Source organism: Chinchilla lanigera, unplaced genomic scaffold (genome assembly GCF_000276665.1).
Source record: "Chinchilla lanigera isolate Chin_1 unplaced genomic scaffold, ChiLan1.0 scaffold00022, whole genome shotgun sequence".
Lineage (NCBI taxonomy): Eukaryota > Metazoa > Chordata > Mammalia > Rodentia > Chinchillidae > Chinchilla > Chinchilla lanigera.
Window position 1 is genome coordinate 11,815,705 of NW_004955423.1, and position 18,236 is coordinate 11,833,940.

An 18,236-nucleotide genomic window follows, 5' to 3' on the forward strand; every position below is an offset into this window, starting at 1 on the left:
AAATAAGAATAAAACCAAAAACCCCTATGGCATCTTTATCTAGGTTAAGTTTATGGGGAAGGAGTAAGGCACGATTAGAAATCTAGAAGGTAAGCCGTTGTTCTTTTATTCAGGGTGACACAATGAGCCATTTTAGAGTTGGTCTCCCCCACGGAGTCACCTTTAATCGGCTGTCCTCTTACCATTCCTGCTGTTCTGTTTCACGGTGTTCGCAGAGAGCTGGATTGAGCTGCCCGCTCCCTTGATGCCCAGAGGAAATTTGAAGTCTTGGATCTGCCCTTCTGTACTGAGTACCGCAACTTCCAGAACTGAGTGACGCAAAGGACAAAGGAGAAAGGGCATTGTTTAAACCATAAAGACACACACGATAATGGGAAAGAATTACCGTTTTCTTCATACTTATAAAACGATTTCCACAGACTTGGGAACAAAAAACTAAGTTATTCCCAATGTCTTAAATCATTTCTCTAAAAAATGTGCACAATCATTTGAAACGTTTTCTTCATTTTTTTTACACCTTCGTCATGAACTAATCCAAATTTTTAGCCTATGAGTATGATAAGTGTATGAATTCATAGTACAGGATTTTACTTAAATCGTAAAGATAAACAAAAATATCTCAAGATAATATTTTTGGGATCCTTATGTTAGTAAAATTTTCAATGAGCATTACTTGGTAGTAGTAAAAGCAAGTATGAAGTATAAATCTGAATGTCTTTATTGTAGAGGTACACCTATTTCTAAGTATGATTGTGGCATAAAAAAAAAAAAAATCACAAGTGTTTCAAAGACTAAATTATTTCATTTGTAAAATCAGTGAGGCCAACGAAGTATATTTTCTCTGTCATTATGTTAAAATTTCGCACTAACCCATCAAGGTATACACACTCCAAACGAGGCAAAAGACCTGTGAGCTACATCTGACCAGTCACTGTTTTTGTAAATAAAGTTTTATTAGAACACAACCATGTTCACTAATTTATATATTGGTTCCTTTAGTGCTGCAATGCCAGGCAAGGATTTGCAAGAGACTTCGTGACTGCAAACCCAAAGGGTATAAGTATCTATGCCTTCAGAGAACATTTGGCAACCGCTGCAGTCCAATCCAAACTTCCAAAATTCGACATGAGTTGAAAAATTGAAAAACTCAAGAAAACAAGTCAACGCATAAAACTGAGAAATTCATCTGATCAACAACATTGTTGAATTGTGTTTCTAAAATACAGTTTAGATGAAGTGCTATCAATATAAATGCCTGCTGGTTAGAGCTTACTGTAAAAAATCACAGTACTTTACAACAATACTCATAATACTTTTAAAAAGAAACAATACTTTTAAAAAGAAAGGTATTATTTCTACAAAAGGGAACTATCTTATATTAACAACTACACAATGTCATTTTACTGAGCAAATGAGGGGAATTGTAAGAGAAATTTCTTAAATTTGAGTTGAAAAAAAGTAATATATACTGTAATAATTCAGAAATATAGCCATGTCGTTTCTCTAAAGTTCACCCTAACATCTGCATTATTGTGGAACTATTTCTATACCTACACACATATCTACTCATGTGTTTGTACACGCAAGAACACACAGATAGGATGATGATAACCCTGTCTTGTCTTTTTTTTAAAAATAAAGATGGACTCACACCACTAACTTTTTTTTATCTTTACAAATTCACTTTTAAAAAATAAATGGGTTTAGCTGTAAATATGGAATCACTGACATTCAGCCATTTTTATATGGCATTAAACCATGGTCAAATTGCTAAACTACAACCTATGTATATTTTTAAACTACAACTTAATGAGGAGACTCAGGTAACTTCTGGAGTTTTACCAGCTGCAGAAAGTGGTGGAGCTACTTATGTTATGAACTCAGGTTTGGAAAATTAAGTACTTGGTGGGGGCTAATCTGCTTTCTTCCATCAGAGTCCACATGTGTGGGCAGAAGACGAAGGGAAAGTGGGAGGGACGAGAATACGCCTCTCATGTGCAGTTGTCTCTTCCTCACAGTGAAGGCGGTTATAAGCCTTAATTATTCTAAAGACAAATAACAGAAGAAGAAAATGCTTTGTTTTCTTGAAACATTCAAACACTTCATGCATGTGAACAAGTCAGACCTGGTAGCACAAGCCAAAAGTCCTAACACTTAAGAGGCTGAGGGCTGAGATGGAGGCAGAACGGTTACCATACATAAGACTTTGACACTAGCCCAGGTAATCAGTAAGAAACAGTCTCGTCCATCGATCGATCAATCAATCAGTATCTTTGCAAATAAAAAAAGAATGCAGAGATGGAGGGAAGGTTGAAGACAAAGAGAAAAATGAGGGTAGGAGAAGTAAAAAGAATTAAGATTTATTCTGTACACGTACCAACTCCGCATGCTGAATATAATCATTATGTACTGCAAACACATACTAATAAAATTTTTAAAAATTTGGCTAAAGTATCTTCCCAAAAAAACTACTAATGCATAAGTATACATATAGAAAGAGTTAATTTTATTCAATATTTACTTACTAGAATTTAAAAATTATACCCACACTGAGGAAAAGCAATCTGTCTGAATTTTCCAAGAACTGGATCATTACTACAAATCTTAGTGGGTATTTTTAAGCCATGTGAAAATGCAATGATCCACTTTATACTAATAAATTTGTATCAATGGTTTTACCTTTTGTGGAAAATGGACATTTTCCTAGAAAAAATGAAACTGGCTGAAAGAAATTTTAAAGCTACAATAATTTCTAATTATGAAAGAAAGCCCACTCGTAGTTAAATAGATCCTGACTTTCAAAGCATATCTTATATTTTCTGTTTCAGAAAATAAAACTGTGCCTACTCATGTTCACTGTGTAGTCCACGCGGGCTTTAAACTCATGATCCTCCTGCCTCACCTCTCAAGTGCTGGGAGGCATGCACCACCGCGCATGGCTGAAAATCTTTAAAGAAACTGACACATATGAAAATGATTAGAATGCATGATATTCACTGAACCCCTCCCCAAAATGCAAAGCTGAGGAAAAGAGAAGTAAGAGGGGTAGGGGTGGTGAATGATCAGTATTATATGCAGGTCCCAAATGGCCAAAATAAAGCCCATTAATTTGTATAACTAAAAATGTACTAGTAAAAAAAGATGTGAAAAATAAAACAGACACATACTTTAAATTTAATATCATGAACAAATTTTTAACTCAGAAATATATGTAGAAGTTAACATTAGAAAACCATATTATAATTTGCCAAATGAGAAAATTAAAATGATTAAGAGAAACATTTCCAATAAATGTCAGTGCTCATTCCACGTAAAAAAAATCTTTACAAAATAATAGGAATAGAAGGAAAATTCCTTGACTAGATAAAGGTTTTGTTATCAGATAAGTTATGTATCCAAAATCTATAGCACACAATGCTAAGACACTGAATTTAAAGTCAAAATGATCACTATCAACAGGTTTATTGTACTAGAGGATTGCTAAAAAAATACAGTAATTCAAGAAAACAGAATATCAAGACTGTAAGAAATAAACTGACTAGTAAATATAACTAACCACACAGTATAACTTAAACTATCACAAATATGTTAACAAAGTTGCTACCAGCCAGACCATGTTCCTATATATGCAACAATGACCACCCAGAATATATTATTCAAAAAGATTATTTATAACAAAATGTATAAGTTATCTAGGCATAAATTTAGTTTCTGAAAAAGTTCAAGACATTAAAAACAAAAATATATAACTTCTTGAACAAGCTGAGGATTATATAATGGTCTTGTTTGGAAGAACTCAGCAGATCGATCAATCTGGTACTTTTCTCAAAAATCAATTTACAAATGAAGTTTAATTCTAATAAAAAAATTCCAGAAAGATTTTGTTTGTGTGTGTGTGTAAATCAACAAATTGATGTTAAAATTCCTATGAAAGAGATGTACCAAAAATCAGGCAAGCCAACTCAAAGAGCAAGGGTGAAAGACCCAAGAGACACTAGCATTATTAAAACCACAACAATGATAAAATGGCCAAGAATAGACACTCCCAGCATGTGAGTACATGTACAGAAACTTCATAAATGACAGAGATATTCACCAGGGAAAAGAATGAATTATACATTAGTAAGAATACAGAAAGAACTTGTTATTTATATAGAAAAATCAAGTTAATTGCCTCTTCATATCATAATCAAAAACAAAATTTAAGTTAATTAAAAACAAAAGTAAGAAAGGCAAAACTTTACCTTTAACAAATTGTAAGATCCTTACAAATTCAAAGTAGAGACAACTTTCTTAAGCAGGAAGCCAAATAGACAAAAACCTTACAAGATACCCAAAACACCAACCCTAAGATTATAAACTGATAACTTTAATTTCATTAGAAAAAGTTAGAAAGAGAAGGTACAAACAGATTCACTATATTTAAATCTTTAATCCTCAAAGAGCTAGTGTCCAGAATGTAGGAGATATAAAATGAGAAAAATACTGTGGGCAACCAATTCACAGGAGGAAAACTAAAACAGGCAAATAAATGCATTAAAAAAAGAATCAAAGGCATTAAGTAATCAGGGGAACTGCAAATTAAAACAGTAATGGGATCAATTCAAACTCATTAGATTAACGATACGTCAATAATAAAGTGTTAGCAAAGACTAGGATCTTATTACTGTTATTACTAGTGAACATGTTAATTGGTAAAACCAGGTTAGAGTACAATTTGGATTTATTTAGTAAACTGAGGACAGGCATACTTTATTGCTCAAAAATTCTTCTTCAGTATGTGTATACATGGGCATTTAGAAAGGCACATATATGAAAAGGTAAATACACAAAAACTTTCCCTGCACTTTTCTTTCTATCAGCAAATAAATGGAAGTCATGGAATGGCTACTGGTAGATGCGTCAGTAATTGTGGATTCTTGGATCAAATGAGTAAATTACAGTTGCATATGGCAATATATACATATATATATAGAAATGTGGAAAGTATAACGGTAAGGAACGATTAGACACATGTACAGTGTAAAATCTTTATTGTCAATATTAATTTACTCATCTGCTGAGCAAAATTTTTCAAAGAAAAGTTTTTAAAGACCTAATCAGTGCTGAAAAATAAATTAAGGATGATAATGAAGCCTTTCTTGATCTGATCAGATTCAATGGACTTCAACATTATTTGCAATTGTTTTTTCCTAAAATTGTTTTAGTGACTATGGTAAAAGACCACGGTGTAGCTCCAGTAGCTGACTGGCGCACAGATGCTTATGCCAGCGTCTGTACTATGCGTGTTTGAAACAGGCTTTGCTCGATGCATTTCTGGAGGTGAAGGTAGCTGATTCGCAGGAGAGCCATCCAGGGCCTCAACAAGAGCCAAAGCTGTAGACAGAATTTTAATACAATTCTCTACCATTCTATTTTTTTCCAATTCATCAGAGTGCTGGTTGCAGTGAGATGAAAGGAGAACAGTATATAAGAGCCTCTGAGAATAACTACACCCTCTGCCAGGAGACCTGTAATCTGCTAGGTAGAAGTGGCTCTGTCTGCCTGGGTCCCAGGGTATAAACAACAAGAAGTAGAAGTGAAGGTGGCGGGAAGCAGAGCCAAAGCCCGGCCTTCAGGGGTTATGCAGTGTGAAGGAAGCGGGAAGGATAAACTGCTATTTGGAGTTTTTGTTACTACATATACTCCATATTCCTACCCCTAAAGTGACAGGGACAGCCATGCTAGCTACTAAGGCCACTCAGAAAATAAATGAAAAGAATTTTATAATGAATTGATCAGGCTGCTAGCACTTAAACCATCTAATTAATCTTCAAGTCACAAGGAAAGACAACCAAGCATTAAAGGCCTCATGTATGATGCAAGATGATGCAACAAAGTTCTTGGGGGAAAAATTAAACGCCTGCCCAAGCGTCTAGATGCAGATGAAGTAAGTCAAATGTAGATTGTGGGAAATTCTACAGGCCACTTTACCTTGTGATTTCTTCTACAAAAACGAACAACATTCCAAAAAACTGATTCGGTCTTTTAATTAAAAGAAACTCAACCAACATATCAAATGCCATGAATTTTGTTTGTATCTAGGTTCAAACAAGCCAGGTAAAAATTTACAAAAATTAAGCAAATGTGCTCATACTTTTGTTATCTTTTAAAATCTATTTTTGTTAATTTTTAGGCATGATAATGATATTGTAGGTTTTTTGATGGGTAGTCAACATATATTTTTCCACAATAATGATGATGGGGTGTTATGATTTGCTGTACAGTAATTACAATGGGGAGAAGGATAAATGAAATCGTATTAGTTACATGTTGAAACTAGGTAATGATAATTTTTAAAGTAAAAAATAGAAAATTCTGCTGTTTCCAACATAATAAGGAAAAAATAAGAACATTTATACATTTAGGGTTCATACCCTGAATACGTATTATCTGGCAAAAATTGATACTAAGGATACATGAAGAATACTTCTCATTCAAAGGCATATGAATGGCAAACACATGAAGTTATAAGTAAATGGTTGCTTAGCAATCAAAATAGCCCAATAAAATGACCCTGTAAAACAGTAAACTAGCTAAAAATAAAAAGACTGTAATATTGGATGGATGTGGAGCATGTGGAACTTTCAGACTGCCGCTGGATACCGCTTAGGAATTCAGCAGCCGAAAAGTGGAAATAAGCAAATGTTTCAAAAGCAACTAATAAAAAAGCAAACAAAAAAAATAAGTGATGTGCACAAATGCAGTGGAATGATACTGAGCAATGTAAGTAACTAAACTATAGACACTACCTCTGTACGAATAAATCTCAATAATATTGCTTTGCATTAAGAAATGAGATCAAAGAGAAGGCCACTGAGGTGCATGCCTGGACCCAGCACCCTTGGAGGCTGAGGCAAAAGAACTGCAAATTCAAACCCAGCCTGGACCACTAAGTGACTTGGTAAGACCCTGTCTCAAAATTAAAAATAAAAAATGCAAAATGGGTGTAATTCAGTGTGGAGACCTGAATTCAATGCACACTATGACAAAAAAACCCCAAAAGTCCTTTCACCTGAAGATCTAGAAGAAGCTAATGGCAGTGACAGAAGAGAGATCGTTCATGGAGCTGATGGAAGAAGATGAGACTACTGAGTAACAAAATGTTGACCACGCTGATAGTTAAAGTGATATAAAATGCTTAAGACTCATCAAACTGCAGACCTCGTAAATACCCTGACTGTATTTATACAGTTATAAGTTATACCTCAAAGCTGACTATAAAACATCATGGTCAGACAAAATTACACCACTTTTATGGGGTCACATATTATAAGGGTAAATTGTGCTATGAAGTTAAACTAAGGATATAAGGAAAAATCACTAAGGAGGAAAGTCACATTGGTTTAATAATTTAAGATACTGTACCCATGCCCTAAATTTAGATAAGTGATTCAACAGAGTGAAGATGCAAAGGAATAGGTTATTTTAGTGCTCAAGTCTAAAACGACAATAATACAAGTCTTAGGAAATAACTGAACGGTTCCCTCCTTCACACTGAATCTATGTTGCAGTATACAAAATGACTGCAATATACTGATAATTCTTGGGTATTCAACATGCAGAGTAAGTTCCAGGCACCGTTGTATGGATGTCAGTAAAACGTGCATTACATTCTACAAGAATCTCTATCAGGTTGTTTTTTTCAATTAAAAAATAAAGAACATCAATACAAAGCACAATACTTTAAATTGCTTTAGAAACTAACAACTGGAAAAATATATTCTATGATTTCAACTTCTTTGAAGTATATCTGACGCTACAATAAAAATATCTTGAATATTTAATAACTGGGTGCTGCATATAAATATGTATGTACATAAGGCTGACCAGCATATAGAACTTTGACAGGGTTCATCAAATTTCTCGCTCTCTGATAAGAGGAGAGGAGGAAAACTGTGTTTAGTTTGTTGTTGTTGTTTATTTTTTAATAACCTTCCAAAAAATTAGGATATAATTTGATGTCATAATAGTCACAAAAAACTTTCCATGACTCATTTTCTAAGATGATCAAGTCCACAACCCTCTGCCCTAGTACAGGTCTCTAGAAACACTTGAGAATTACTGTTCCATGCATACCTTAGAATTTAATGAGATCCAAAAGTAAATCAACCTCAAAAATAATGAAAGACAGAGGAGAGTTTCATTCATTGCTGTACTGTGAGTAAACCTACTCTGAAAAATCCTTTTCCTCATGACGAAGTGTCCCTGGTCGTGGCAGGCCAAATTATTTTAACTTTGTTTACTTTGAGCTATTAAGTGATTTATCATCATTACACCTCAGGAAAAAGTTTTACTATTTCTTCTGAAAAAATAACTTATTTAGGATAAAGCTTAATTCCAGGTATCATTCACAGTTAAGTGAATGACACGGCATCTTAGACAGAAAGGCGTCACTCAAGTGTCTACTGTCCTTGGCCTTAAGAGCAGTCTATGTCCCTCTCGTGGGTGTGAGTACATGGGCACATGTGCATGTGTATGTGTGCTGAACAGTACACTCAGAAGAAGTTTTACTTTACTAGGAGATATGGCAAATGTCATCAGAGTTCCTGCACACCAATCATTAACAATTCTAAATTGGTCAAGCTTAAATTAATAAAATTTACCTCTTGAAAGTATTTTCAACGGAAATTACTATCTTTCAGCGGCAGCCTTTAAATTCTAAATTATGCTTCAAAGCTATTTGTAGTTACTTTCCAATGTATAAAACGTAAATATCCTACATTATGAGAGACGTAGTTCACGAACCATACTTTTACCTGAGGGCAATTTTGTTTAATATAAACACTTTGCCCAAGTTCTGTGAGCTACAATATTTGAGTGGGAGAACACATTCCGTAAAGTAATTTAAATTCATTAGGGACATGTTACATTAAGAGGAAAAGCCTTTGCTACTGCTCATGCAAGCATTTTTTCTCACTCCAGCAATCCATTCTTTGGCATTTAAGAGCTCTGACACTTCTTTTATGACTTTTCAGTTGGGAAAAAAAATACATATATGTATTCATGTAACACATTTTTTAGAGATAGAGTAGATTTTGGCTTTTTCATTAATTTTGTTAAGTCTGAGCACAATCTCTTCCGCTAACACACAAAAGTAATTTAAACAAAGAGAAGTTTAGCACTAGAAGATAACAGACTTCAAATGAAAAAAAAAAAAAAATCATGGACTCAAACATCTACGTTCTAAATCAAAATTAAACCTGACCACAGATTGACTTACCAATATTTTCTGTGGGCATCGAGACCCGTGTTGGTTCTAAGAGATTGTCTGCGAGGACAAAAGCCCCTTCTTCCAAGGTATCTAGTAGCATTGTTGCTGTATGAGCTTGTTCAGAAGAATTCATATGTCTCCAGGACTCCAACGCCTCGGGTCTCAGAAGATTGTCCACTGTGTCAACAATTGCCTGCATGCATTAGAAAATTATCATTAATTCTGTTTTTACAATTACAGTGACTTTCAATTGCTGCCTAGTGTCAACTGTCACATGTATCTGTCGTTACGATCTACTCTGACTTCAAGATGAATGAATACTTGAACAATGTATATCTGTCCAACCTGCATATACCTGATCAGTTAATAGTAAGATTAAAGACTAGGGGATTGTAATTTGATTATTTTATGAGAAGAAAAGTGGCTTGTTTCTATTTACCTAATCATACCTCAACTGTTGGAAGAAAAAACAAACATCAGCACCTCTTGAGGCATGACTCTTAACATTGGTTATAACTACTAAGGTCATCCTATTTACAGTCTCAAGACTTGAATCTTCTAAATAAAAAACTCTGATGTCGCTAAAGCAGACTAACATTTATGCTTAAAATTTGAATCATGTTGCTTTTTGGAACCTAATTTAGAAGAGTAACTAGAAGTGTGTCTGAGAGACATTAACCTACTCATTACTATTTGTTAAATAAAAAGTTTTAAAGTTTAAGTTATTTGCTAACATTTTTACTCTTCTAGCTCCCTGTCCAGGTAAAAAAATATACATTAATTCATCAAAAATGTCTACTCTGAAATAAATTATGCAGCATATTTAATGTTTGCAGTGATAATTTAGAGAAAATAGAAACACATGAAGTCATCACAAACAACCAAATTGCAAATATTCATATACATGGGCTCAGTTTATTACCATGCAAAATAACATTAAATAAAAAAAGAACCCAGTCAGCTTTGGAGCTGGTCAACTTTGGAGCTGGCAGATTTTACTGAGTCTTGCTGTACTTATGCCCTGCGTGTGACCCAGACTGCTGAAATCACTACATTTATTTGCTACTCCATTTACCTAGTCATAATCTATCATTAACCCAAAAGATGAACGGCTGACCTGAAGAAAAAGAACACATATTATATAAAAAAAAAACACTGAAAATTGCTAATTTAGGGGAGAATATTGAAATGAGCAAGGGAAAAGTTGTTTGAGACTACTGTCAGAGTAAGATTAATTGGCTTAATCCATCTTAATATCCTCGTTCTGTCTGCCTTGTGAGCCCCAAGACCTTCCTGGCAGGTGGAAGGTACTTCCAAGGGGTGCTTTTTTCTCTGTCTCTAATGGGAGATGGAATAGTCAAAATGTTCACACGGATACCGCTGCAGCCATTAACTAGAGTGGAACAGAAATGGGTCTGCCGAGGCCAGGTTCATTAGTCACCAGGAAATACGGAGTAGAGCTTCTAATCTAAGTTACAAATGAATCCTCTCTGTCACAAAGTAGAAACTCTGTTCATTTGCACAGTGTAAGTCAGCTTCTGATTTGTAATTTAAGGAGTTTTATTAGTCTTATCTGAACAGAGATGCTCATCTGAGACATTCTGAAAATGACACTGGTCAGAAATGAAGGGCATACTGAAATTTACTACGTATACAAGTAACTGACTGGTAGCATGCTTTTTGTTCATTCAGAAACCGTTTTTATTATCATTTGTACTTTTCTAGTGTGATCAAAATGATCACGAGCCTAATCATACTTCTGAAGCAGACTTTTCCTGCTAAAGGAAAAAAATGAAAAACTATGCTTTTCCCACTGAGATATATGTCCTGGGCAACATACCAATTATTACATTTTACACATTAACTAACAGTTTAAAGGCGATCTGAACATTTGTGTTAGAAAAATTTTATGGCCTGCAACAGTTATTCCTTTGCCCCATTAGGCAGGCGAAAAAGGGACAACCCGAAAGTAGACTTTCTCCCCAATTCTTAGAAAAGTTTCCTTCTCCACAATTTCTTTAAAAAGTTCTCAGCTCCAACGGTATCTTTTACTAACTAGTGAGACACCATTCTTTTTTTCTCCCTAGACTTTACCAATCAAAATTAATGAAATTATGGCTTCTGAATAACCTCTGTGTTTGAAATTACAAAATTCTTGGTTTTGTTGTCAAGGCATATAGATTAATTCTTCAAGGTCTGGTTTACCATGGTAATAGTACCCGGGAGAGTAAGGTTAGAAAATTACAAACCCCGAAATGGAACTTGTAAAATTTACAGATCAAAACGAAATGCAGTTTGGTATTAATATTCTGAGCTAGCATCCAGAATTAGTGTGGCATAATGCTACTGTTAGCCCGAGCGTATCTCCTGTTAGTTGGATACCCGTACCAAAAAGAAAAAATGGCCAGAGCGGAAAAGACCTCTGAACCTAACAGTAGCTCTTCTGTTCTTATTAGCTAACTGAAACCCACATGTAACATATGCTGATATCTCACCATCACATTACATTTTATTTCATTTTCAGTACCCCATTCCACATCAACCTGATTCTGGAAATGAATCCTCAAATTTTCTGGACAGAGCCTAATTCATTGAAGAGTATGCCACAGAGATAAGAAAGCAGTGACTTTTTCATGCACATACATTATGACTATACAGTCTTTGATATGATAAACTGCCAAGAATATATCATAGCTGTTTTACTCAAGTTGTATTTTTAATCCAGAGATGACAACAGAAAACGTCTGAGACTATGTATGATCACTTTCCAATTCAAAGCACAGTTCATTAAAATTCTGGTACTTTTGGATGAATGGAAAAACAGCAAAAAATTATTAGAATAAATTACATGCTTATTCTGAGAGTAATACACCTGTGCAAAGCCAACATTTGTACAGCTGATATGGGGCACATTATATAATTATCAAAGACTGAGATACATTGGATCATGCAGCAGGATGATAAAGCGTGGCAGGTAGCTGGAGAGGGAGAAAGCAGGCTGACAGCACAGGAGAGATACCTTAAGGTAAGCCCTGCATGTCTTCTCTCGTTTTTGGAGCTTTTAAGTAAAAGAAAAGAAAACCAGAGGTTAGATTATATCTGTCGAAAATGAGGAAAGAAGAAATCCTCAAAAAAAAAAAAAAAGGCCGGCGTTTCAGGGCGCAGTTCATTATTTACAGGAGTCCTCTGGATGTCTGAGGGTCGACACCAGCTGTCCAGACTGTTTACATGTTTTAGCTGTATTTTATGGAATATATTAAGCCAAAGCATGTTGACCAAGAAAAAAAAAGACAATGAAAAAGGGATCAAAGATGTACTGTAATTTTTTCCCTTTAGAAAGAAAAATTTTTTTAACTTTTCTTTTTTAAGAAAACTTCGTTTTTTTAACCTTTCTTTTAAAAAAAAAAATCTCATTTTTTAACCTTTTCTTAACCTTTAAATTGCATTAACCACAGCTTTGGAGTTTCAGTGAATGTAATATAAACAATATTCCTTCCTATCACATTTTAGTCATAATAGGAAAAATTAATAGCAATGATACAAATTTTTCTTGCTGCGAGAAACTTGACCTGCACGTTCCCATGTGTGTCACAGTTTTGCTGCAACCCTAACAGTTGCACACACACTATTCACATACGCAGTGTATCAACTGTGTAACATATTATCTCTGCAGGTACAATGAATGCTTTCTAAAACGAACAGTGCTGACCACAATCTGAGGAATGCAATCTGCCACCAACTAAGATCCCTTAGGGAATCAGTGACATTTGCATTTACTGTTGATATCTAAACTGTAGCTCTTCTTTGGGGAAAGGAACCAAATATTGGTTCTGCATTTGAATCTAAAGTCCAGGGGCCAGGGCTTTGGCAGTCCATTGCTGGAACAGTGAGGAGCCGCCACACAAAATATCTAACTTAAAATAGGGAAGAGTTTTCCCTACCTTGTTGTAACTCCTTCCGGCTGAATCCTTTTCACTAGGTTTCAGTTCCTGCAGCTGTGCGTCCAGGATGTCCACCAACTGCTCCATCAGCCTCACTGAAGAGCTCACATCGCCCGCAAACACCGGCCCTTTGGTATGTTTAGCCAGTTCGTTGGCGAGACTAGCAGCATTTTCTCCACTTCTGATCTGAAATGACAACGTGCATTATCTCAGTAAGATTTCCAGTTCTGTTTGCGGCTCCCAGTTCTCCCTGAGCACTTCTGTTGTGGTGAAGAAAAAAATTTTTTGCAAGGATGTTAAAATCTGTAACGAATTGAGACAATAACTTTCTCTTCATCTCAGAAGATTAAAGGGTTTTAGATCCTCAACACACAAAAGAAATTCCTAACCAGACACTTAAAAGAAACACAAGGAAAATTGTTTTTAAAACCCTATTCAAAAATTTTCAGCCAGTTCTCTCGTTTCCCTATACTCATTTAAAATTGTTATTTAAAATTCTTTGTTTATCAAAATGATCTAGAATTTAAATAAGAAGCTAATCAGTGTGATACAGAGGGTTATGATCTAGTGTTTTTACTTCAGAGAAGTGGGTAGAGAAGAATACGAAAGTACACTGTATTACACTTCAATATTCAAATACCTAATGCCTTTCAAAGTCTTTTTTTTTACTAGTGTCATAATCATGTATGATATAAACATCTGCTTGCATTCTGTGAATTCAGTTGCAAAGTTAATGATACTTGATTTATTAGGCCAGTGTACTATGTGTCTTATGAACATCAAAAGAAGCAGGGCACACGAAATATGAAGGAAATTAAACAAGTATGTATTCATTAAAAAGCTTAACATAGAAAACAGCAAACCCCGAAACATATGTAACTTGCAATAAATAGTTCACAGATAAAATCAAGCATCATTTTTTTCTTTTATATTGAACAAAGAGCAATGAACCTGGTTTTAACATACCAAGCTAAATTATTTACATTAGAAGTTAAAGCACTAAATCACCAATATGTATCCTATTAAAACGATCCAACCAACCTTCTGAGCCAGCTGATTTACCCAGTGTGAGGTACAGTTGCTAAGATCGGGGCCCTTAGGGTTCCATGTTCCAGTGGAAACCATGCAGAGATACGAGGCAGTTCCTACAACAGATGTAGAAAACAACAGTGAAATTGAAACCATTTTTCTGCATGCATTCGGGAAATCGGCTACAATGATCCTAGTCTGTGCGTTAAATTTTAAATAAACGCTAATGGAAGTAGTTGACGATAACTGACAAAAAGGGAGAGGAAAATGCCGATTATAAGCAGTAAATATAAAGTAAGTACAGAAATATCAGACATTTACAGCAAACAAACAGAAAGCCCCTGATTTTCTTGGGACTCATCCAAAGAGATGCCTGTAATGAGACAGGCAGCTGTGAGCCCCATCAGACTCCTTGGGCAAAAATCTCACACTTGACCTAGGTCTTCAAGAGGGAGAGCTAAGCCAGTACCCGACCATTACAGTTTAAAAAATCTTTGAAGTTGAATTCAGATGCAGTATTAGCAAAGTAACAAAAGTAATAAAATGAGCTGCCATAAATTATCTTTCTTCCTGTAAAATTCCTTGAATGTAACTCCGAACCTACTTACTGAATTTACACACGTATGCATGGTGTTTTAAAGGAAATACCTCTTGTTCCCTTGGGACATGGTCGTTCAACCATCATTCCCCTTTGTGTCTGAGGCCACTTTATCCCCCTCGCTTCTAATGCTTCGCAGAATCTCTCTGGCAGGGGAAAAATATTTGTTACAGGAGGAATTTTGGTTGTAGAAACTGCTGGAGGAGGTTTTGTCCCTTTGCTTCCTTCCTGGGATCCAGCTACGGTTGTGCTCATGGGGCCTTTCTGTGAAGTAGTGCTTGTGGTTGATACTGTGGTTTTGAACAGCTCAGCTGAAGAAGTTATTGTCACAGCTGTGGTAGGCACTATGGAAAAAAGATGAGTGTATTAATCTCAAACACACACTCGCACTCACAGGCATGCAGGTGAGTGTGCACGTGCATAGACACACAACGTGCACCAAGCAGCGAACAGAATGTTTGACACTGTCAGTAGGGAAGGAGGAGAATAATTCTCTTCATTTATTCTGATTTATTCGCTGTACTGCCTAAAAGGATGGTAGTTCAAATTTACTATAGCTTCTGTTGCATGATTCTATCTTAAGTGTACTTCTCACTGAAATATTTGATAGTGCAGTTGAAGTATAATCTCATACCATCCAACAGGAAACAAAGGTTAGCTTACTGTAGGAAAATTCTTTCTTAAAACTTATACTCCAAAAACAAATGCAAATTGTCGACAAACGTCTGACAGTTATATATAATTGGGACAATAAAAAGATTTAAAGTCACCCATTCTACATCTTGCAGGGAAATAAATACGGTGACATCTTTCCACTCAGCAGCCATTCTTGCTTGACAGAGTTTTGAGCATGCCTGATTAGATCCAAACAGAAGATAAACTTGGCATGCCTGTTCTGTTTTAGTAAGGAAACATCCCAGTCTTTGTCATCTTTCCCTTTGAAAAAGTAGGTAGAAGAAGCAGCTAGTTCTGGTCAAAAGTGATAGAGCAAACTCTTAGCAAGATACAGAGTTAGATCAAATCATGCTTCATTGGAAACCAACCCTCCATATTTTACTGACCCTTAACAGAGAACATAAAAGGAACTATGGATACATATTTCAAAGGAGAACATTTTTTAAAAGGTTATTTTTATCTTCCAACACTACTTTCAAACACTTACATTAACTAGGCTAGATATAATACTTTCTTCATTATCATTTAATTAAGCAACAATAAAAGAATCTGTCAGTAAAAACTTAATACTACCATTTAAAATCTGTTAGATCACACTGTTTTGTCAATATTTATAGAATGACTCTTAAAACTTTACATGATACCTTAATTGAAATTCCAAGTACAGCAAATTAAAAAGAGACATTTAAAAATCTTATAAAAGCATTACACTGTTTAATCTATACATGAGAAACAAGCTACAATATTAGAACTTATTAGAAAACAAGTTCATATTATCACTAATATGTTTAATATTTTAAACTCTGGTTCATAAGTGTTTGTTTTATACTTTTGACAACATTGAAAGTATACTAAGTTTACCAGAAAAAAAACAGTATCTATTGCTAGGTCTTTTGTAGTGACAAAATTCTTACTAGAAATATACATTACCCACATCCTATTTCCTTTCCTCCATCCATCTCAAGAGAACATGTCTTATTTCAAAGGCTTAATTTATTGACCATATGAGAGATGCTTATGTATATCAGGCAAACATACCTACCTGGCTGCTACAGAAAGCCATTCAAGCCTGTCTATCTTTTTCTGCAAAGCACTTGCCTGACATCTTGTTAAACCTCTGTAATTTTCTTTTGATTACAATGCAGCTTGGCTTTCAGTGCTTTCTCAATTAACATTTGTCAAAAGCATCACAGTCTTTTGCAGAAGTGTCAAATGACTGCTGCTGAACCAAGTCTTAAAGGGAAACGAGGGATCAGAGCACAGCAAAAAGGAGGAGCAAAATGGCTTAGCGGTACAACATCTTACGCATCCCTTAGCACCTCAACACTAATTAGTACATATGAAATCACTGAAATACGTACTAATGCTACAATTACTGATCCGCTAGCTAGCACTGTTAAAGATGAGTAATAACGGAGTGAAGATAAATAATAGAATAATTCCCACTAAATGCATAAAAGTTCATGCAACATTCTATAGCCACATTTCCATTTTTATTTTGCTGACGCATTTTCATTTCTTTGTACCTTCTGATTATCATCAGATGTTTAAATGGAATCACCACATTCCTCAAATTAGTGAAATATTGCAATTTTGTGAAAATAAAACATGAAAGTGATAAAACTGAACCTTTCAGGGGGGCAAACAGAATTTGTAAGATTTTGCAACATTTAAATTTAGCAGTACATCAAGGAAAGCAGTTTTTGTTGTTTTTGGTACACTGAAGCTAGAAATGAAGATATTTCTAAAAATTATTATTGCTTTCCACAGGCAGATACAAGTCCCAAGAAGGCATCTGGTGTACACTTACTCAGCATTTATATGCCAGATGCTATGCCAGTCACCATCATGGACCATCAGAACACCTGATTTAATCCTTACCAAGACCCCAGAAGGTAGGCGTAAAATTATTTTCCCTTCACAGATGTGGAAACTGAGCCATGGCGAATTTAAGTGATGATTTGCTGTTCAAGGCCACTTGCCCACATTCTTTAATGTTTTGATTTTATATTTTTTAAGTAAAAGACTTTTATAGACTCTGAAAAGTTCAAATCCTAAAAAGCAGCTTGCCCATATTTTGGAACATTTAGCTGAAACTGCATTGCATAAATCTCCAAAAGAAGAGAGGATATGGGAAGATAATATAAAACTAGATCAATAAATACTGAAAAGTTTAATAATGATTTAATAGAAAAGGTTCAAAACTCAAGAATATTGGATGAGCAGTAGCAGAAACCATGACAGCTTACAATAGAATTATAATTTAAATAAAGATCTTTTTTTTTTTGGCAGCAAACTGCTATTTATCAGGATGCCATATCAAGCATTCACATGAACTGACACAGTGTTCTGTCCACTAGTTATCATTAGAGTTCACTGATCTTAGAAGAATTGTAATGAAGACATTCAGTAAGTACTTATGAAGATTTCAACAAGTATACAGAATGGTTCAATGTACTGTGCTAGTGTTAAAAGGTTGCTATTTACTACCAGGTTTCTCCTGAAGTAAAGAGGTTGAAGACTTTATTTATAAGGGTAATAGGCTGACTAACCATAGTCCCAAAAATTCACCCATTGCTCACTGGATAAACTCTAGCTAGAGTAAGTCTGTAGCCTGGTAGGCAAAACTGAGCACTCATTAACCCTACTCTCATTCAATGTCTAAAAATACTGATCATCTTTTAAACAGCATTTATTGTAAGTGCAAAGGGCACTCAGGAAATATGCAGTCTATGCTGAA

At 35.0% G+C, this 18,236-nt stretch overlaps 1 protein-coding gene across 12 annotated transcripts in view; it reads right to left on the reverse strand.

The window, feature by feature from the left end:
• Nucleotides 1-18,236, reverse strand: part of Adgrl2 (adhesion G protein-coupled receptor L2) — a 273,166-nt gene that overhangs the window by 26,392 nt on the left and 228,538 nt on the right. For 8 of the 12 annotated variants that reach the window (XM_013514474.1, XM_013514479.1, XM_013514476.1 and 5 more), the window contains 6 exons: nucleotides 14,872-15,165; nucleotides 14,236-14,339; nucleotides 13,195-13,380; nucleotides 12,273-12,311; nucleotides 9,263-9,446; nucleotides 183-308 (listed from right to left, as the gene is read on the reverse strand). In XM_013514474.1, coding sequence (XP_013369928.1) covers nucleotides 183-308; nucleotides 9,263-9,446; nucleotides 12,273-12,311; nucleotides 13,195-13,380; nucleotides 14,236-14,339; nucleotides 14,872-15,165 — 933 coding nt within the window. The remainder of the gene's footprint in view (nucleotides 1-182; nucleotides 309-9,262; nucleotides 9,447-12,272; nucleotides 12,312-13,194; nucleotides 13,381-14,235; nucleotides 14,340-14,871; nucleotides 15,166-18,236) is intronic. The other 4 variants (XM_013514478.1, XM_013514480.1, XM_013514485.1 and 1 more) reach the window with 2 other exon arrangements.